The 21,739-nt window shown below is 44.2% G+C and overlaps 1 protein-coding gene across 14 annotated transcripts in view; it reads right to left on the bottom strand.

Annotated features, from left to right (window-relative positions):
- SASH1 (SAM and SH3 domain containing 1) overlaps nucleotides 1-21,739 on the bottom strand; it is an 817,652-nt gene that overhangs the window by 27,447 nt on the left and 768,466 nt on the right. For 7 of the 14 annotated variants that reach the window (XM_008177281.4, XM_042848224.2, XM_065590319.1 and 4 more), the window contains 4 exons: nucleotides 21,174-21,306; nucleotides 9,145-9,980; nucleotides 3,683-3,760; nucleotides 1,094-1,237 (listed from right to left, as the gene is read on the bottom strand). In XM_008177281.4, the coding sequence (XP_008175503.2) occupies nucleotides 1,094-1,237; nucleotides 3,683-3,760; nucleotides 9,145-9,980; nucleotides 21,174-21,306 (1,191 nt within the window). Of the gene's footprint in view, nucleotides 1-1,093; nucleotides 1,238-3,682; nucleotides 3,761-9,144; nucleotides 9,981-21,173; nucleotides 21,307-21,489; nucleotides 21,683-21,739 lie in introns of those variants that run through there. The other 7 variants (XM_005280431.5, XM_065590321.1, XM_024112729.3 and 4 more) reach the window with 4 other exon arrangements.

Here is a 21,739-nt window from a genome sequence, read left to right as displayed (position 1 = left end):
ATACTATGATGGTATATTTGTTCCTGTCCACTAGATAGCATGCTCCAGCTTTCTGACACTGCAAGGATATGCTAATTTGCTGCTGATTATTAAATGGCCACTAGAGGGTAATATTTATTAGAGAAAATTTTGCTTTCCCAGCTGTTTTGTAGGCAATTACTTACACATTTCAGGTAGAAAGACTGATTTATTTTCTTTTAGTTCATTAGATGCTTTGACAATCCACCAAACCAAAGAACATGAAGTCTGCCAAAAGAGATTTTCTCAGAGAGAGATTTACTTTGGCCAGAGTAAATTCAAAGCACAGCTTTACAACTGGTTGCTTTTAAGAATGAACTGTACAAATCTGTGATGAAGCAATGATAGAAATAGATATGAGGTGTATCTATTTTCATAGGCTGCTGCAGAGGGAGCGCTAATAATAAAATAATAATATTAAATAATATATGGAGATATACCTATCTCATAGAACTGGAAGGGACCCCGAAAAGTCATTGAGTCCAGCCCCCTGCCTTCACTAGCACAACCAAGTACTGATTTTACCCCAGATCCCTAGGTGGCCCCCCTCAAGGACTAAACTCACAACCCTGGGTTTAGCAGGCTAATGCTCAAACCACTGAGCTATCCCTCACCCCAAAGGACAGAGGTTAGATCTGCATAGGGAAGGGGAGATGTATATGTTGCGTTCTATAGGGAGTTCAGTTTAGGGTGTCAGATGCATTTTAATTTTAGTTTTTTGAACTTGTATAAGGAGCCAGTGCTCTTTTTATCACTGTAGAAATCCAAAGAAATAATAAATAAAATGATAGAGGTGGAATACGACACAGGGTGTGTAAAATTGTCAGTCATCTCCCTCTGTTGAACAGTCACCTAGAAGGAGATCTGAGATTGCATTGTCATGATTAGGTTTCTATAAAAGACATTTCAAAGTGAGGGGTTTTAGAAGAACACAGGAATTGCTGTATCACACAGTCATACAGAAAAATTTCTTCCTGACCTTGATGGGCCTTTGGGAGATACCTTGAAGCATGAGGATCAATATCCCCTATAGTTTTTATCCTAGCAAGTATAGTCCATTCTGAGCATTACATACCTGCTCTGACAGAGAGCTGCTATATTTTTTAGACATCCTTTTCTTCATGGTTTCTTTTACAGACTTCACCTTTTTGCCAAGAGATATACGGGAGGCAGAGGGCGACTTGATCACTTCTTTATAAATGAAGTCTCCTTCTTTGCCCTGCAAAATAAACTAATGCAATTAGAGACTTGATCTGCATGCATTAGTCTCGTATACCGTATCTTTCTCACTGCCGGTGAAAAGGGAAAGCATAACATCTAGATTTCAGTTTCCCAGATCAAAAGGTAATGTGAACAAAACATTGCAAACTAGTTTAAAGATACTAGCTAAAAGATATACATCATGTGCTTATCAACTAAGTGTAAGGAAGAAAATCACGGGTGTACCGATTTCTCTAGTCCCAAGGAAACTAATCCCTCCTCATTATCAGATATGCTGGCAATAAGTTGTTTTATTACTTAGATTTGATCTAAGCTACTTAATATAAAAGAATTGCAGACACCAAGGCTAAAATAGTAAAAGTTGTTCTTGAGGGTGAAAAATAGTACAGTGAGCTGATCAATATTTATAATATACCGTATATACTCGTTCATAAGCTGAATTTTTTTAGTAAAAAAGGGAAGCACCAGAGAAGGGGGTCGGCTTATGAACGGGTATAGAGAGGGAGAGGTGAGACACAGCCCCTCCCCCCAACAGAGGGAGCAAGGAGAGGCAGCAGAGCCAAAAGGGAAGAAGCGGGGCCAGAGTCTCTCTGCTTCTGGGCACGCTGCTCTCCCCCCAGCCTCCGACGCAGCTGCAGCCTGTAAATGGCAGTGGGTGAGAGGCTGGGTGAGAGTTCTTGGGGGGCTGTGGAAAAGTTGGGAATGTTGGAGGGGTTGTGAGGCTGGGGGCGGAGATGTTGGGGACTGCTGTAGATGTGGCTGAGGGGTTGGGGCCGCAGTGAGTGGGATGTGTGTGGGGGCTGTCATGAAAAGTGGGGCTGGTAGAGCGTTGTTGGGGTATATGTGGAGTAGGAGGGGCATTCAGGGGTCTGAGTGGGGTAGGGAGGAGGGGCATTCAGGGGGTCTATGTGAGGTGGGGAGCCCAATTGTCATAGTCACAGGGCCCCCAAATTCTTTAATCTGGGTCCAGTGCTTCATCTATAAAATGCACACAAAAATGTTTTAGGCCTTCACTCATTGGTGTCTGTGAAAGGCTTTGAGATATCTGGATGGAAGTCACTATAGAAGTGCCTGTTGTTACTGAAGTTGACAGTCCTCCCCCCAGCCTCTTGATGCTATTTTTGGTATAAAAAAAACTGTCAAATGTATTACTTTGATCCAAAAGTTGCTGTTTTGAAGTCTGCAACCAAAAGGAATACCGTATCTACTCCATCATAAGCTGGTTTGTTTATAAGCCAATCCTCCCCCCTCCCCGCCCCAAGATGGATAATAAAGATGGAAAAATTTTATGATTCGTTCATAAGCTGACCCTATAATTCAGGGGTCAGCAAACTTTGGCTCCCGGGCCATCAGGATAAGCTGCTGGCAGGCTGAGATGGTTTGTTTACCTCAAGTGTCCACAGGCACAGAGGTAAACCTAAGTAAACAAAGTGTCCCGGCGCGCCAGCTACTTACCCTGACAGGCCGGGACAGCAACTGGTGGGGAAATTTTTTGGGGGGGGAGAAGCGGGGGGTCAGGGGAGTAACCCCTGTGACCACCCCCCACATGACCCCACCCCTAGCCCAGGACCCCCACACTCTCCCCATCCCATCCCTTCCCACCTTATCTAGATAGGGCCAGGGGAGGATGTCTCTGGCCTGGCTGCAGCCTGCTCCGACGGGCCAGACCGGGCAGCGCGGCCGCAGCCTGCTCTGACGGGCTGGGTCGGGCGGTGCAGCCACAGCCTGCTCCGAGGGGTGGGACCGAGCGGCACGGCTGCAGCCTGGTTATTTACAGATGCCCCTCCAGCTCAGTAGTCTGCTCCCATTTCAGGCTAGGCTCCTCCCAACTCCAGCCACCCTGCAATGCTCAGGTTTGGTCCAGCCACCCCTCACAGAAGGTGACTGGGCAAAACTGGAGGAAGTGGCATTGCGAACTGCCTCGCTGGGTTGCCGCACAACTCAGTTTTGTTTTGGTTTTTTTTCCAGTGGTTGGGGCTCCCCCCTAAGATGCGGCCATGTGCAAATGCACTGAAGGCACATTGGTTAATCCAGAGTGGTCATCGTTGTTTTATTCTTGTGTCCTGGTCGCAAACTAGATGTTTTTCCATCTGTGGTGAAGCACAGATATCACTCAACTTGCTTGAGGCGATACAGTAAGTTAATGACTTAGCTAGGAATAGAACAGAGATCTGACCCCTAGTCCTGTGCTGCAACCACCTAATCACACTACGTCTCACGTACAGCATATAAATAAACACACACAGTATATGACTGTCACAAAGCTGAGAAACCAATGCAATTGGTGATTAAAAAAATTGTGCTCTCTGGGCTGCTTACTTGGATCCCAAAACTGCTATTATAGAACTAGACTACATTTAACTCTACCAAGGAGCATTTCATAGTACCATACACGAGGAGCCTCCTGCTATTTCAGATCCAGCCCTTCCTATCTCGTACTCACCGTTTGGTCAGAGTTGTTGTTGTTTCCAACGTGCAGTGAACGATTTGTCAAGTCAAATCCTCCAAAGCTACAGGTTCTCTGTGGAAAGGACAGTATTAGTACAGAAACAATCACATTACAAACAATTAACTCACTCAAGCATCTTCCCCCATTTGGAGAACATCACTGAAAACACAAATGTGTTGAAAAGATGGAAATGGAAAAAAGGATGAGAAATTGAGAAAACTGTCCACTCATTTTATGCAGTAAGCCTTCCAACTTTCTGGCAACCTCATTCCAGCCTCCTCTCCTATACTAGTCCAAAGTAGTATACGTATAGTCAGGGGCCTCAATCCTGTGAGGTGATGAGTGAGCACCTCCTGGGAGTAGCTGAACACCCTCAACTTCCCCTGAATTCAACGGATGAGCTAATCACCTTGCATAATCAAGTCCTGGGGGTGGAAGGGAACATAACCCCAGTCCACCTGTCCAAAAGGGATATGCCACCAGAGGTTTTATTCTTCAAAAGCAATGACTCCAGTTTAGGCATCTTTCACTACCTCCTTGGTGGTACAAAGCAGCTTTATCACCCGCTGGGAGAGAAAGTAGGTCATATTTATAATGGCACGATTAGTCCAGTGGCATGACTCATTCACTGCTCCTCAGACCTGGCCAAAAACTCTGATACTGTTGATGATAATCTCCCTGCCTAAAAACATCAGCACTATGACACCAGTTCCCACCCAAGAGCACAAAGCCACAGAGCGACCAGTCATACTAAGTAAAGCCACACTTCCACAGCAAGAAACAAAGTGTTCAGCTATGGCTGACGGGCCTGTTCTAAAGCTCTTGTATCAGTTGGAAGAGGACTAGCTTCTTTGAACTCAGTGGGAATACAACTACTGCCTTTCAATACAAGGTCAAACTGTTAAAACAGTTTCCCCGCCTCAAAAATTGGGGCACAGTACTGTAGTGACCTTGCTCTGTTCCAATGACTGTGTTTTTAGATTCTTTTCACTGACAATAACGAGATATTTTAACGCGAGCCGTTTTAAGCCGGCCCATGAGCTCCTGCTGGGGAGCGGGGTCTGGGGCTTGCCCCGCTCCAGCGCTTCAGCCAGGGCGCTGGGTCGGGGGTTGCACCACGCGGCTTAGTCCTGCTCCAGTGCTCCAGCTGGGGTGCCGGGACACCTTGGCATGACCCTGCTCCGGGGCGCAGGGTCGGGGATGCTCCACGCATAGGAGCCAGAGAAGGGACATGTCACTGTTTCTGGGAGCTGCTTGAGGTAAGCGTCGGTCAGAGCCTGCACCCCTGAGCCTCTCCCCACAGCCCAACCCTCTTCCCCAGCCCTGATCCCCCTCCCGCTCTCCAAACCCTTCAATCCGAGCCCAGAGCACCCTCCCGCACCCCAAACTCCTCATCCTCAGCCCCATCGCAGAGCCTGCACCCCCAGCCAGAACCTGCACCCCTTCTCACACCTCTCCTCCAGCCCTGATCCCCCTCCCACCCTCCGAACCCCTTGGTCCCAGCCCAGATCACCCTCCTACACCCCAAACGCCTCATCCCCAACCCCACCCCAGAGCCCTCGCCCCCTCCCGCAACCCAACCCCAATTTTGTGAGCATTCATGGCCCGCCATACAATTTCTATTCCCCAATGTGGCCCTCAGGCCTTAAACTTTGCCCATTCCTGTTTTAACCACATAACTGGGACCTTCCGTGCCAGGCACATTCTAACTAATACCACCTTGCACAGATAACCTAACACTGAAGAGAGGACAGTGGAACAAAACTTAAGGAATTGTTCTCAACCAATGTCTTTTAAGCTAGCCAGAGTAGTTCTTGTAGCAATCTTCTCAGAGAAGAAAGTCCTTGTAAATCTGTAACCTTTACCGTGCCCTTTCATAGCACTTTGATCATTTCTGGTAAAACTGTACCAAACAAAAAGTCTGTGGATGAAAAGAGGGATATTCAATGGAATGGTCATGCAATCAAAACTCCGCAACATATTAGGATATTGGGAGGAATGAAAAACTGATGTGATTCAAAAATTTCAAGCATGCCCAGGTCACTGAAACAAATATAAATGACAAAAACAAATGGCAAGACAAGACTGTGACCACTTCCACTGAATACAAGGGCATTACAATTTCCCTGAGGTTGCAGCAAGCATTACAATTTTAGGAAGAAGGATTGGAGGTGCTTGAAGGTCATGAGAATCTTATCAGGTTTCTGCTGTTTTAAAAAGAAGTTTCTTTAAAGCTAATTGATTAGAAAGTCCACTCCAAAAATAAAAAAAAAAGAAAAAGAAAGAAGTGCTCTCCTTTTCTTCTCTAATTTTATCTATGTGAACAAGCTAATGAGTTCCATAATGAGACTTCCAAACTGAGACTACTCACATGTTTTTAAATGATTAAACAGCTTCCCTTTGGAGATGGCATCTGTATTTACAAGAAGAGAACATCAAAGGGCATTTCTAATGCATAATTGTGGTACTTCTTTAGAAGATATGAGGAACTAGTGGATCTTGTCAGTCTGCATATGCCCTACAAGTATTCAACTTGCAGAGGGGTGTTTCAGGTATCTGGTACAATCAACTGAAATGTCATTACATAAAATAATATTATTCGAGAACACTATTTCTGGAAGTAGCATGACAGTATCAGTGATGGGTCAGCTAGTCTACACAGAAGCACTAATGGAATAGTCAGGAGAAACTGTTAATTGTACTGGGTCAAAATAAAGTATTACCACAGTGGCCATCAACCAAATGCAAGTGTAACACATGCCTGCTGGGTGTGGTGCTTTGTTCCCCTCTGGTGGCATCTCGACCATCTAGAGATTAATGACACTGCTACAATCTTAGCTAAAAGCCATGTCAGGTTAGGAAGAGTGGGGCACTTGGGGCTGCTAGTAGGGTCTTAGACTGGGGTTCAGAAGGGCTAGTAGGAGGATAGACTGGTGTGTGGGTTCAGGAGCTAGTAGGGTGACAGCATTCAGCTGGGGGCTGCAGAGCCACATGGGGATGGAGGGCTGTAGGGCCACATGGGGATGGGGGATGCAGGGCCACATGGGGACAGGGGCAGATGTGCCCTCAAAAAACCTGTTCCATGCTTCTCCCTCCCACGCCCAACAGCCCTCCAGGTTCACTCCCAGACTCCTTCCCTCTCTCTCAGCTCCTCCATTATCCCTGACTCCCCCAAGCCTTTGCACTACTTCTGAGGGCTGCAGGAAATAAGCTGCTGTATTGTAGTTTAAATCAGTGGTTCTCAACCTTTCCACACTACTGTATCTCTTTCAGGAGTCTGATTTGTCTTGTGTGCCCCCAAGTTTCACCGCTCAAAAACTACTTGCTTACAAGATCAGACATAAAAATACAAAAGTGTCACAGCACACTATTACTGAAATATTGCTTACTTTCTTATTTTTACCATATAATTATAAATCAATTGGAATAGAAATACTGTACTTACATTTTCATGTATAGTATATAGAGGAGTAAAAAGTCATTTCTGTATAAAATTTTAGTTTGTACTGACTTCACTAGTGCTTTTTATGTAGCCTATTGTAAAACTAGACAAATATCTAGATGAGTTGATGTACCCCCTGGAAGACCTCCGAGTACCGCCAGGGGTACATGTACCCCTGGTTGAGAACCACCGGTTTAAATAAATGATTACTCAAAGTTCTGTGTTAATAAGCCTGGTAAGGAATCTATTTATCAAAAAAATTACCCACATCTTTTTTTCGTCTGTATTGTTACAAACATACTTGTTGACAGGTATTTTGAAATAAATGACCAAGATAATTGAAACTGGCATGATTATATTGTGTTATTCTGACAAATAAAATAGGCAGTATTTTAAAATATCATGCACAGAATTTTTAATTTTTTGGCACAGTATTTCTCCAGGAGTAATACAGTAAGCTTCAGAGGTCCCAGGTTCCATCCTGCCCGCCAACGACACGGGTCTGTCGGTGTTACAAGTGGGAGCTCGTCTGGGATATCAACTGGGAAGTCTCTGAAGCTTGGTATGCACTTCCTCAGCTAGGGGACGTATGTAACCCAGGCCTGCTTGGTGTGGTGCTCTGCCCCCTCTAGTGGCACCTAGCCCAGCTAGAGATTGATGAGTCTGCTACACCCTTAGCTAAGAGCTATATGCCTTTTAGTTCATGCAGTAGAGGCTCATCACTAAGCTTCAGAGGTCCCAGGTTCGATCCCACCCACCAGTGACCAGGGCCTGTTGGCGTTACACAAGTCTGAACACCAACCAAGGGTCAAGCTACTACTGGTGATTGACAATTAGTTGGAGAGATCAAGGATGTGACTATGTAGCTCTCACATCGAGAGCAAACCACATCCTAAAAAATTAAACTTATGTGGAGGCCTCCTAAAGATATTCTAAAATCTAAAATTTGTGAGAAACAGTATTTTCTCTGTAATGTCTTGTTAAATATCTCGTTAAATTTTCTGGGTATAGACATTATCAATCACCCTTCCCTTCAATCTAAGTAGGGAAAAAATCTGCATTGTCAGGACAGCAGACTAGATGGCATAACACTTGGGACTCTGGCCAGTCCTGATGCCAAGTTTCCAGTGGATTCAAATGGCTGGTAGTAGGAACTGTGGCAAATACAGGCTTTTGTGACCAGGAAGAAGAGGGACTAGGTTGGAATCCTGAGTAGAGCTTAACCTACCAGATCTCCTACTATACAGGAACATCGACTCCTCTGCTGGCTACCCTTCTCTCTTCCCTGTATCCCAACTTCCCAGGTCTCACCTCCATCACATGCTAGGGAGCAGGAGCAACAGCCAGGGGCAGTGCAGAAGTGACCCAGAGAGGTTCTATGCTGGAGAGAGAAGCTGGGAAGGAAAGCAGGCATGTAGATAACAAAGCCCTCTACCTCTCTGAGTGATGTGTGTGTGGGGAGGAAGGCTACAGGGCTGGAGTGCACTATGTTAGCAATTGAGAGGAAAACTAAGGGGGAAGAGCTGGGATGAGAGCAGGACGGATGACAGAAGGAAACAAGCAGATTTTACTCTGTCTTCCATCCATCTGAAAGATTTCCTACAATATTTCCTTTTAAAGAATGCTGAACTGATTTCTGAAACAGCAGAATTTTTTTTTCACATTGCTTCTCTTTTCACCAAAATCTCAATTTCTGAATTAGAACAGGTTAAAAGAAGCTTTTTGTGGTAAAATTTGCTCTTTCCCATTGAGTCACTCCATGCACATGGGAACCACAAACTTGACAATGCTCTTCTCTTTCTATACTGAAAGGGATTATACCAATTTCTTCACTGGGGACTAGAACGGCCCCTGTCCCCACAGCTCAGTTTTGCATTTAACAACTTCTATTGGCAAATGAGAGGGGGAAAAACACGGTACTAAAGTTTACAGGTTGGGATAGAAAGCAGAAACAATGCTGACTGCAACCTCACAGGAACTGGAAGGCCACCTTCATGATAGCTCTTTGACTCACAGACTTTTGGTGGATTCTCAAGAGAACCCTTTTAGTACAACGGTCCACTGTGGCGGCCCACTTCCGTTTGGCCTCCTCATCCTCATCCAGCAGGCATCTCCGCAGGTCCTGCTTGTCTGCCTTGCTCAGGGTCCTGTCAGTGACGGGACGCACCAGCTGCGATAGGTTGAGGTGACTGTACAGGCTTCTCTCCACCACGTAGGTGATATTGAACTCACTGACAGAGGTGCGCCCTCGAAGCCTTCTGTTTGGGAAACCACAACCTCCTCCCCCTTTGGCTTTGTGCCGGAGCAATTGTAGGTCACAAGTTGCAGGGGATGCTCCTTTCCTGGCAGGACGCTGGCAGAGAAAAGCTCTGGAACAGGAATAGTTAGTATCCATTTTCTTCAATCGGATCTGCTTCCTGACACTCTGAACCTCCTCCAGGGACACCAGGAGATGGTGCTTGTGCCTGTTGCTGTCATAAAAGCAAATACTTTCAGTACTTACCCCATGGCTCAGGGAGCCAAGGCCCTTCTTCATCTCCCCCTCTGTCAAAGAGCGGCAAACCTTCTGGGTCTTCTCCTCTTCTGGGTAAGAAAAAAATGTCCCCAGCTTCTTGGGGGGCTTAATAAGGCCACGGCTATCAGTTTTGCTGAAGGTCTTAACCAGCTTCCTATTAGCACCCCAAGTATCTAGGCTGCTGGATGAAGGAGAAGTGGTGAATGAGTCCGAGTCATCCTCAGGCTGCTTTTCAGAAGAGCCATCTAAGTAGACTTGCTTCTTGTGAACTCCAGAGTAAAGTGCCGATCTGTCATCCAGTACAGGAGAGCTGTCAAGTGAGTGCTCGTCCACACCTACAGGGGACAAAAGCAGCAAAACATACGTCATCTTTCACACTTCTTGTCTAATTTACTTATACACTAATGAGTCTTCCCCTGGAGGTTGTGCTCTGGCCAATCATTTCATTAAATTAAGACAACAACAACAAAATACAGATACTTTTTAAAACAGAGAAAATATTCCTGACTACTGTGATTCACAGTAGCCCATAACATTTTTGTTGGTGGACAGACTTGCAGCAAATTTTCCCACTTCCATAAGCAAAGCAAGAATTCTTGGGTAACTTAAATAAGAAGCAGCCTTAAAGAATATTTTAAAAGGACATTATCAAGACCTTTTCAGTATTTTAAACATCATTCTTTACTTCCAAGTGGTGTCAGTAATGAACCTTTAAAAAGTTGAAATCAAGATGCTTCTTCCCAGAAGATATTTTTTCGTCAATGAGCGCACACACTGTTTTATGATATTAATTAGAAATAATAATAGTAATAAAACTACTCTGCATGTATACAGTGTTTTTTCATTCACTGTATACAAACCTCACAGAGCTATAATGAAGGCGCAGATTGTATTTTCTTTCGTTTACAGATGAGATAGATGAAGAACAGAGAAGTTAAGTGGCTTGCCCAAGCAAGCCAGTGGCAGAGGTGAGACCAGAACCCAGGTGTCCTAATACATCACTTATATGCAGACTATGCTCCTCCTGTTGTTTTTTTTAATTGTCACTCTGGGTGCTGAGATGTTGGCAGTGGGCCAAATTCTGCTGTTCTTAATTGAGCAACATTCCCATTGAATTCTAAAAGAAGTTTGCTCGGTTGAGGACTGCAGATTTTGATGCATTGATATTTACATATTTATTTAAAGAAAATAAGGGCACAGAAGCACTGAGTGTGGAGGGAATCTTATCAGAAGTTGCATGTATTTTGCAAACACAGTAAAATCACAGTCGTCTTCCCCACTTCTTTCTTGCAAAGCACATTGCAGGAAAGTCTTGAAAGAAATGTGTACACTCACAGGGCCTTCCATACCATTCTGTTGGGTCCTAGAGCTCAGCTACCAGCAATGCAATGAGATCATTATGGGCAAGAAATGCATTCAAGTTACTCAAGAGCAAATAATACACCAAACATCCCCACTTGGTTTCAGATTTCCAATAGCCAGCACTGCTACAAGCCAACGGTATTTCTCTCTAAGGTATGGAGCTGAGCCCAAGGATCATACTGAAAGGCTAGAGCTTCCTGGGGGTGGCCCCAAGTTCTATTTAACATTATGTTTACTTAACGCATTTGTGACAGAAAGGGAGTGGGTCAAATTGTGGGTGTACCAACCTCAGCATCCCTTTAAAAAATATGCTTTCAGCAGCTCTCCATATTTTAGGTGGAAAAATGATTTTTCAAACTGAAATATTATTTTAAAATAACGACTAGAACAAAGATACAGGAATGGGACCTGGGCTGCTTTTGGGATTAGTGGAGGCAAATAATACACTTAAAACATAATTCCTTTTCACGTGTAAGGGTTTAGAGAACATTTTCTTCAGATTTTTCTACTGAGCATCTTTTAAGCCAGATGCTGAGTTAGGGACAAATGCCAAAAAATAGCACACATATGTGACAGTTCTGCCCAATATATTAGCTAGTGCATGTATATAGGTGATTCACACAGCTGTATGTGTTCCCAAGTGCTCACAGAACTGTCTTATACAGATTTAATTAATTTTTAGTGAGTTGTAAAACTCTTTTTTTAAAAGTAAACCGGAGTTTTATCCATCCCCATTATAACTCAAGGGGCTTTCACAGTGTTACAGCAGGGATGAATTTGGACCACTGATTTCAATTATGGGGTTGGTAAACTATCCTAATAATAGTGAATACATTCCAACATGCACACAACATTGCAGGTCTAGCCTCAGCCTATACGAGGCTGTAAATTCAGAGTTGAGGCTTCCTGTTTCATCTTCTGTACATTCTGTTGGCAAGAGACATCTGCTGCACATATATTAGTTGAAACCTCAGCCTCTCTTCTGTGAAGGTACAGCCAAATAAATTAAGGAATGGTTATGTGCCAGATTTGACACCCTTTAACTCTGCATTTTCTGGATCTAATTAAGAGTCTTAACATCACTTGCACTGAACTGTTCAGTGGTTCAATTACTTTTTTTTTCTTTTCCCAGTGTAACAGAATAATAGTTCTCATGGGAGTGAATAAGTGTTGACAAATTACACTGGCTTATTGAGTAAATATGTATTTAAACAACTTGCAAAATATGCATTATGTGTCACAGGCCACAACAGATGTTGTACGGAGTCAGTCCATAATATAGAGTAGCGGTGACCAAACTTATGGACACGCTGAGCAACATATGACAATCTTCAGAAGTTCGAGAGCTGGGGTTCACCTGCTGGGGGTTGGGGCTTCAGTCCCTCAGGAGGCACCTGCTGGGGCTTGGGGTTTCAGACCTGCTCCTGCTGAAGCCCCAAGCCCTGGCAGGCATGCCACGCGGGGCTGAAGCCCTGAGACCACCCTCCCTGCTGGGCAAAAGCGCCTACCCCACCACCCCTGCTGTAAGGCAGAGGACCCGAGCTCCCTCCCACTTCAGTCTGGTAGGTGGAGAATGGGGAAGGAAGGGGGGTTGTGGGAAGCTCTGCGAGCCCCACTTTAACTATAAAAGAGCTGCATGTAGCTCACAAGCCATGGTTTGGCCATGCCTGGTATAATGACACTAACATATATGATTTTTTAAAATGCTATGGAGAAAAAGATAGAGAATTAGCAAGCATCAGTGACTCAGCGACTAAAAAATTAAGATAAAATACCGATAGATTCAGTCAGCATCAAATTCTATTGCCCAGTCAAATCTACATTTAACAGGATGAAGGAGTCTGTGTGAAAAGCATGGGAAGCTGCATCTGGAAATGCAGTGAACACCGCTCTTTTCTTCAGAAACAACAGAAACAGGTGGGAAATTTTGGCAAAATTACCTGTGGGGAGCTCCCTGACGTGGGCATAGGGAATTTCTATGGGAAATTTTACTTAAGAACGTAAGATTGGCCATACTGGGTCAGACCAGTGGTCCAACTAGCCCAGTATCCTGTCTTCTGACAGCAGCCAGTGCCAAATGCTTCAGAGGGAATGAACAGAACAGGGTAATTTTGAGTGATCCATCCCGTCCATCCAGTCACACAGCTTCTGGCAGTTGGAGGTTTAGCAGTTGCGTTCTTGACCATCTTGTTTAACAGACATTGATGGACCTATCCTCCATGAAGATATCGATTTTTTTTTGGGCCCAGTTATGCTTTTGGCCTTTGCAATATCCCATGGCAATGAGTTCCAAAGGTTGATTTTGCATTATGTGAAGAAGTACTTCCTTTTGTTTGTTTTAAACCATCTGTCTATTCATTTTGTTAGGTGACCCCTAGCTCTTGTGTTACGTGCAGGAGTAAGTAACACTTCCTTATTCACTTTCTCCACATCAGTTAAGATTTTATAGACCTCTATCATATCTCCCCTTTAGTCATCTCTTTTCTAAAATCTGAACAATCCTAGTCTTCTTAAATCTCTTCGTATGAAAACTGTTCCATACCCCTAATCCTTTTTGTTGCCTCTCTCTGCACCTTTTCCAGTTCAAATATATCTTTTCTGCGATGGGGCAAACACAACTACATGCAGTATTCAAAGTGTGGGTGTGCCATGGATTTATATAGTGGCATGATATTTTTTGTTTTATTATCTATCCCTTTCCTAAAGGTTCCTAACGTTCTATTAGCTTTTTTTATTGCTTCCGCACATTGATTGGATGTTTTCAGAGAACTATCCACAATGACACCAAGATCTCTTTCTTGAGTGGTAACAGCTAATTTAGACCCCACCATTTTGTATGTACAGCTGAGATTATTTTTTCCAGTGTGCATTACTTTACACTTATCGACACTGAATTTAATCTGCCATTTTGTCACCCAGTTTAGTGAGACTCCTTTGAAACTCTTCACAGTCAGCTTTGGATTTATAAATAATTCTGTATAGTCTGTAAATTTAGCCACCTCACTGTTCACCCCCTTTTCCAGATCACTTATTAATATGTTGAGCAGTACAGGTTCCCAGTACAGATCCTATGGTAACTGAGTCTACTCATACACTTTAATGAGTAGTGGCACATGAGCCAGCAAACAGAGCTGTAAACAGGGGCATTTGAGCGGGAGTTCTGTTGGAGGAGAAAGCAGGAGGCAAGACCCTGTTCCTTAGTGGCAGTCAGTGACATTGTTGTGGGTGATGTGTGTTTTTTCTGATTTCTGTTCAGTTTGCAGAGGCTGTTAGGGGGCAGTATGATCTGAGAGGAGCAAAGTCCTGATTAGGGAATGGGGCTTCTCTGATTAGGGGGCCTATAAAGACAATCAAGCAACCAGCTAGTGGCACAGGAGACCGCAAACTGAGCTGTAAACAGGGGTGTATGAGTGGGAGTTTGTGGGAGCGGTGTGTCTGGTGTTCTGGTATTGTTTGGGTTTTTGTATTTGTATGTTTGTTTGTTTGTTTGTTGTTTTTCTTTTTCCTTGACAGGACTTGAGGTGGGAAGTCTATGCCAGACAGAGGCAGAAGTGGGAGTGAACCAAGCAATGAAAGAGACAATGAAGATGACCAGATTCAGAAGTTGCAGGATTTACGTGATCCTAGAGTGGGTACCTGAAAAGAGTTTCGTTTGTATGAAGTGCTGCTTGATAGAGTAGTTGGAAGAGAAGATCCGAGGGTTGGAGATGAAGGTGGAAAATACAGTTGATTTCAAAGGGGATTCGAGCAGATGAGGGAGGGAAGGTAAGAGGAGGCTGAAGGGAAAAGTCAAGACTCAGATGTGAACTGGCCTGAAGAACTCTGAGGGGAGACTGCTGGGTGAGGAAAGTGGCCAATGGAAGCATGAGACTACAAGAACTAGGCAAAGGAAAAATAATGGGCTAGTGAGGGATAAACAGAGCCCAGGAACAGGTTTGCTGAGTTGGACAATGTTAAAGGCAAACAGCAGGCCGTAACTGAAGGAGGGAGGGCAAGGAAGAAGAGAAGAGCGGACAGTCTTATGGGAAGAGTCAGTGGAGCTACCCGGAGTTCAGAGCCCCAAGAGAATACAGGATGACTTGCAGAAGATTGCAAGGGAGAATAAAAGACAAGAGGACTTGCAGACAGAAAGAACTAGAGGAAGGCTGGAGAATGACACCATCACAAGGAAAGACAGGTCTATGTGATTGGTAACTCCCTACTAAGAAGAGCAGACAGGGCTGTCACCAGAGCTGATCCAGAAAACATAAAGGGTGTGCTGTCTGCCGGAAACTAAGATACGGGATGTGGACCTGAGGCTGAAGAGGATCCTGATGGGAATAGGAAAGAATCCACTGATTGTCCTTCATGTGGGAACAAATAACACCGCTAGATTCTCACTGGAACGTATCAAGGGAGACTATGCCAGGCTGGGGAAGATGCTTAAGGAAATGGAGGCTCAGGTGATCTTCAGTGGGATTCTAGCAGACAGACAATATTATGGTGATCAATAGATAGCTCAGGCAGTGGTGCTTTGGGATGTTTGACCACTGGGAGGCATTCATGGGCAGAGGACAGTTCGCATGGGATGGACTCCACCTAAATAGGGAGGGAAATAGACTTCTGGGATGGAGATTGATACAAATAAAATACAGATAAAGAGCTTTAAATAAGGAAATAGGGGGAGATGGTTGGGAGATGCTCATGAAGTCTCCACATTTGATTCTAACATTGAGCGGGAGGAAAATCAAATAAGAAAGGGTACAGCAATGGAGACGGGAACAGCAGTGGGTAGGAGAATGGACATTAAGAGGAAAGATAGTGCTGATACCAACAAAGCTAGAAGTCAGGTAGGTGATACTGGCAGTAGAAAGACTGTACCCAATCAATTGAGGAATGTGGGCAAAGCTAACCAGCAACAATTAAGATGTTTGTACACCAATGCAAGGAGCCTGAGTAACAGAATGGAGGAACTAGAACTACTTGTACAGGAAGTGAAACCAGATATTATAGGGATAATAGAAACATGATGGAATAATAGTCATGATTGGAGTGCAGGTATTGAAGGGCATGTGCTGTTCAGAAAAGACAAAAATAAAGGTAAAGGTGGTGAAGTAGCATTGTATATTAATGATGAGTTAGACTGTAAAGTAATTAGAAGTGATGGAATGGATAAGACAATCTGTTTTGCACCAAAATCACTTTTTGGGGAAAAAGCTACTACAGGTTCCCCTGACATAGTGCTTGGGGTATGCTACAGATCTCCAGGATCTGATAAGGATATGGATAGAGACCTATTTAATGAAATAATTACTATTAGGAATTGTATGATTATGGGAGACTAACTTCCCTGATATAGACTGGAGGACACGTGCTACTAATAATAGTAGGGCCCAGATTTTCCTGGATGTGAAAGCTGACAGATTTCTTCACCAAATAGTCACTAAACCAACAAGAGGTGATGCCATTTTAGATTTGGTATTGGTGAGTAGTGATGACCTCACGTAAAAACTGATTGTAGGGGACAATCTTGGTTGGAGTGATCATGAGCTAATTCAGTGTAAACTAAAGGAAAGGATAAACAAAAATAGATCTGCAACTAGGGCCCTTGATTTCAAAAGGGCAAAAACTTTACAAAATTAAGGGAATTAGTTAGGAAAGTGGACCAGACTGGAGAACTCAAGAATCTGAACATGGAGGACGCTTGGAAGTACTTTAAATCAAAGTTGCAGAAACAATCTGAAGCCTGCATCCCAAGAAAGCGGAAAAAATTCATAGGGAAAGGTTGCAGAGCAAGTATTTCAAACAGGTGATTAACTGAAAGCCTACCAGGAATGGAAGATGGGTTGGATCAGCAAGGAAAGCCACCTCTTGGAGGTCAGAAAAATGTAGAGATAAAGTGAGAACTGCCAAAATCCAAGCAGAGCTGGACCTTCAGGAAATTAAAACCAATATTAAAAGATTCTATAGCCATATAAATAAAAAGAAAACAAGGAAAGAAGAAATGGGACCTCTAAAGAGGATATTTGAGAATGGGGTAGAGATTAAAGATAATCTAGGCATGGCCCAACACCTAAACAAATACTTTGCCTCCATTTTTAATTAGGCTAATGAAGAGCTTAGGGAGAGTGGCAGGCTGGCTAATGGGAGCAAGGATATTGAAAACAGAAATTACCACATCCAAGGTGGAAGTCAAACTCAAACAGTTTAATGGGACTAAATTGGGGGAGGGGGGACACGGATAATCTCCATCCAAGAATATTAAAGGAACTGGCACATGAAATTGCAATCCAATAGCAAGGATTTTTAATGAATCTGTAAACTTGGCAGTCATACGCTATGACTGGAGAATTGTTAATACAGTAAAAGCTGTTTTATTGGGCATGTTGGGGGGTGCCAATAAGTGAAAAATGCCGGTTAACTAAGAGGGAGGGAGTTTGGGTGTGGGAGGGAGTGCAAGGATGGGGGTTGGGGTGCAGGGTCTGGGAGGGAGTTTGGGTGCTGGATCTAGGGGCCGCTCACCTCGGGTGGCTCCCTGCAAGCGGCGATCTGTCCTGGCTGCTCCTAGGCGGAGGCGTGGCAGGCAACTCTGTGTGCTGCCCCCGCCCTACCCTGCCCTCAGCTCTGGCTCCACAGCTCCCATTGGCTGGGAACCGCAGACTGTGGGTGTAGGCAGCATGCAGAGCTGTCTACCACACCTCTGCCTTGGAGCAGCCAGGACAGATCGCCACTTGCGGGGAGCTGCCCGAGGTGAGCCGCCCCTGGATCTGGTACCCCACACCCCAAGCCCCTTCCCGCACCCAAACTCCATCTCAGAGCCCTCGCTCTGCACCCCCTCCCATGCCCCAACCACCTGCCAGCCCCACACCAACCAAACTATAAACTGGACTTTCAAGGAAGATCAGAAATGCTGGTTTATAAAGTTTTCCGGTTGGTGAAGTGCTAGTTGGTAAAACAGTTTTTACTGTATATTTTTAAATAAGGGGAAAAAATGATCTGGGAAACTAAAGGCCTGTTAGTTTGACCTCAATTGTATGAAAGGTCTTGGAACAAATTTTGAAAGAGAAATTAGTTAAGGACAGAGAGGTAAATGATAACTGGGATAAAATACTACATGGTTTTACAAAAGGTAGATCATGCCAGATTAACTTGATCTCCTTTGAGAAGATAACTGATTTTTTAGACAATCTACCTGGATTTCAGTAAGGCATTTGATACAGTTCCATATGGGAAATTATTAGTTAAATTGGAGAAGATTGGGGATTAATATGAGAATTGAAAAGTGAATAAGGAACTGGTTAAAAGGGAGACTACAATGGTTCATACTGAAAGATGAACTGTCAAGCTGGAAGGCGGTTACTAGTGGAGTTCCTCATGAACTGATCTTGGGACCAATCTTAATTAACATTTTTATTAATGGGAGTGTGCTAATAAACTTTGCAGATGGAGGAGGACTGGAATATCATACAAGAAGATCTGGATGACTTTGAGAATTTGAGGAATAAATGGGATGAAATTTAATAGTGCTAAGTGCATGACTTGCACTTAGATACTATCAGCAAGAATTTTTGCTATAAGTTGAAGACTTATCAGTTGGAAGTGACAGAAGAGGAGGAAGACCTGGGTGTATTGGTTGATTCCAATAAGACTATGTGCTGCCAATGTGATGTGGCCATGAAAAAGGCTAATGCAGTCCTAGAATGCATCAAGTGAGGCATTACCAGTAGAGATAAGGAGGTGCTAGTACCATTAGTATGGTGAGACCTCATCTGGAATACTTTGTGCAGTTCTGGTCTCCCATGTTTAAGAAAGTTTAATTCAAACTGGAACAGGTGCAGAGAAGGGCTACTAGGACGATCTGAGGAATGGAAAACCTTCCTAATGAGAGGAGACTCAAAGAGCTTGGCTTGTTTAGTCTAACCAAAAGAAGGCTGAGGGGAGCTATGACTGCTCTCTATTAATATATCATAGGGATAAATACCAGGGAGGAAGAGGAATTATTTAAATTAAGTGCCATTGTGGACTTAAGAACAAATGGATGACAAGTTTAGTCTTGAAATTAGATGAAGGTTTCTAACCATCAGAGGAGTGAAGTTTTAGAACAGCCTCCCAAAGGGAGCAGTGGGGGCAAAAAACCTGACTGGCTTTAAGACTGAGCTTGATAGGTTTATGGAGGGGATGGTATGAGGAAACTGCCTACAGTGGCATCTCCAATAACCAGTGATGGGATGCTAGATGGGGAGGGCTCTGAGTTACTACAGAGAATTCTTTCCCAAGTGTCTGGCTGGTAGGTCTTGTTCATGTGCTCAGGGTCTAACTGATCATCATATTTGGGGTCAGGAAGGAATTTTCCCTTGGGTCAGGATTGGCAGAGACCCTGGTTTGTTTGTCTTTTTACTTTCCTCTGCAGCATGGGGCACGGGTGACTTGCAGGGTTAAACTAGTGTAAATGGTGGTTTCTCTGTAACCTGATTTGAGGACTTCAGTAACTCAGCCAGAGGTTATGGGTCTATTGCAGGGTGGGTAAGGTTCTGTGGCCTGCGATGTGTGGGAGGTCAGACTAGATGAACATGATGGTCCCTTTCTGGCCTTAAAGTCTAGGAGTCATTAAATACTGATTAGCTTGTTAAGATCAATAGCTTTTGCTGGACCAAACTGATAGTAAACCAAAAAAAAAGTTTTAGTAGCCTGGTCAGCCGTGCTAACCAGAGCCGCCAGGGTCCCTTTTTGACTGGGCATTCCAGTTGAAAACTGGATGCCTGGCAACCCTATTCTTTCTGCAGTTTCCCCTCAAAGGCCACATGGTGGGGGGATGGCAGAGAGGCAACACCTGGGTCATAGTTTACCCAGAACATGTGGAGGTCACCCCTGCATAATTTTGGGTCTCTGGAGTACTTGGGGGAAGGAGTAGCCATAGATGGGCCTCCTTCCTCCCAGTGCAGCAGTCCTGGGAGAAATCCACCACCTTGGGGCATTCACTCAGGGGTTGTGCCTTCACTGCAGAATAAACTTGGGCTGTTACTCTGGTGTTGCCCCAACCCCCTCCCATTCACACACAAAACCATCTCACCCCAAGGTTAGTGGTGCTTTCAGGCTAGCTGGCTTGTATGGGGCTAGAGGCTAAAACCTAAATGAGGCCTTCACTCAGGCTGGTAACCCGCCTACTTTGCAGTGAGGATATAGGCTAAATTATTCAAGTGCTGACAGTTCTCCAGCGCCTTCATACTTCCATCTATGTCCAGGAGGACAGACAAGTTCTATAATTCACTAAGAAAGAACCATAGAGCAGCTCAGTTTACTGCAGCACAAAGAATAATGGGAATGACCCTACAAGTCCTAGCGACACACATAGGTGAGCACAGCACCAGTAACTTGGGTATGGCATTGCAGTGTTGCTGCTCACATACAGGCTAGGCTAACTCCAGTGCTCAGACCCAGGTACTGATCACCCAAGTTATCTGCAGTGTAGACATATTGACAGGGTGAGCACTTCTGCATCTCTCCCTAGGCTCTCTCTACACCAGCAGCATGGCTTTTGCATGCTGTAACTGTTTGCCTACATGTTTTCCACCAGGATCATAGAAGGCACACAGATGGAGTTAGTGCAGCAAGAATGTGTGATAGAAATTCTCTGGCCTTGCCAAAGAATGATACCATGTAGAACAGTTCCACCTTCACCAACCAGCCACTCCCCTTCCAAATCCTTAGAGCTGCAATTGGGGAATGTTCTTGCAAAGGTGTCTCCAAAGGCTTGGAGAAAGAGAACCAAGTCAGGGTGGCTCTGCTCCGCTGCTTGTGACATAATAGGGGCACAAATGTCATGGAATTTCTGCTACCTTTCATTCTTTCCACAAAATACAAGAGGGGATGAAAATAAAGCCAAGTTCTAACCTCCAGATAAAAGGACTCTCCAATATTGCAATTGGAGTGCTAACAGACCTTCAGCTGTAGCAGTAACTACCTCCCAAACAGCCACATTGCTCTTCTTAAAGTCTTAAAACAGCTGGGATAACTCAATCTTTATAGAAAACACCACCCAATTTCACAGAGCTACAAGTTTATGGCAACGAGTACAATCATTCTTATTACCCCTCACCCAGAAGGCTCCGCGCCCCCAACCTTCTCTATTCAACACAGAAACACCCGTTCAGTTTAATTGAGAATAACTGTATGCACTTTGCTTTTACCTTCTGTGCTGGGTTTTTTCATTTCTTCCACCCTAATTAGTTTCTTTCTGACTCTGCGAGTAGAGTTAACCAGCTTGTGCAACCTCTTAAACTTCACCGACTCCTCTGTTTCATCATCCGATTGTTCTCTTGACTGGCAAAGAAACAAAGGGAATGTTAATAAAGTAATTGTTCCATAGCTTGCTCCTTGAAGTCAAGTTAACCCAACCCAGCTGCTGCTCTGTGTCAAAGCAGCTCTGTAACTGGCATTATATTCTCCACCCAGGTCAGAGAGAAGCATTGAAATTATTGACAGATTTCAAAGTGCATAACATACCATTTTGACTTCTAATTCTGTGCAACGTGAAGTCCTAAAAGCACTGAAATACATCGCTGCCCTTGTCTTCCTTTCCATGCATTGTGTAATAACTACTTTCACGTCCTCTTTCAATGCATTGCAGGCAGGGCTCTTCTTACCATACCAGTTACGCTCCTGTGGTTTGGGTCAGGCACTGGTTTGTCTGGCCTGTCGGAACTTGCCATTTAAAGCTGGTAATAAACAGCTTCTCCAAACTGAAACTCTATCA

The sequence above is a fragment of the Chrysemys picta genome, chromosome 3 (genome assembly GCF_011386835.1).
Source record: "Chrysemys picta bellii isolate R12L10 chromosome 3, ASM1138683v2, whole genome shotgun sequence".
In the NCBI taxonomy this organism is placed as follows: domain Eukaryota; kingdom Metazoa; phylum Chordata; order Testudines; family Emydidae; genus Chrysemys; species Chrysemys picta.
This window is presented reverse-complemented; position numbering and strand designations above follow the sequence as displayed.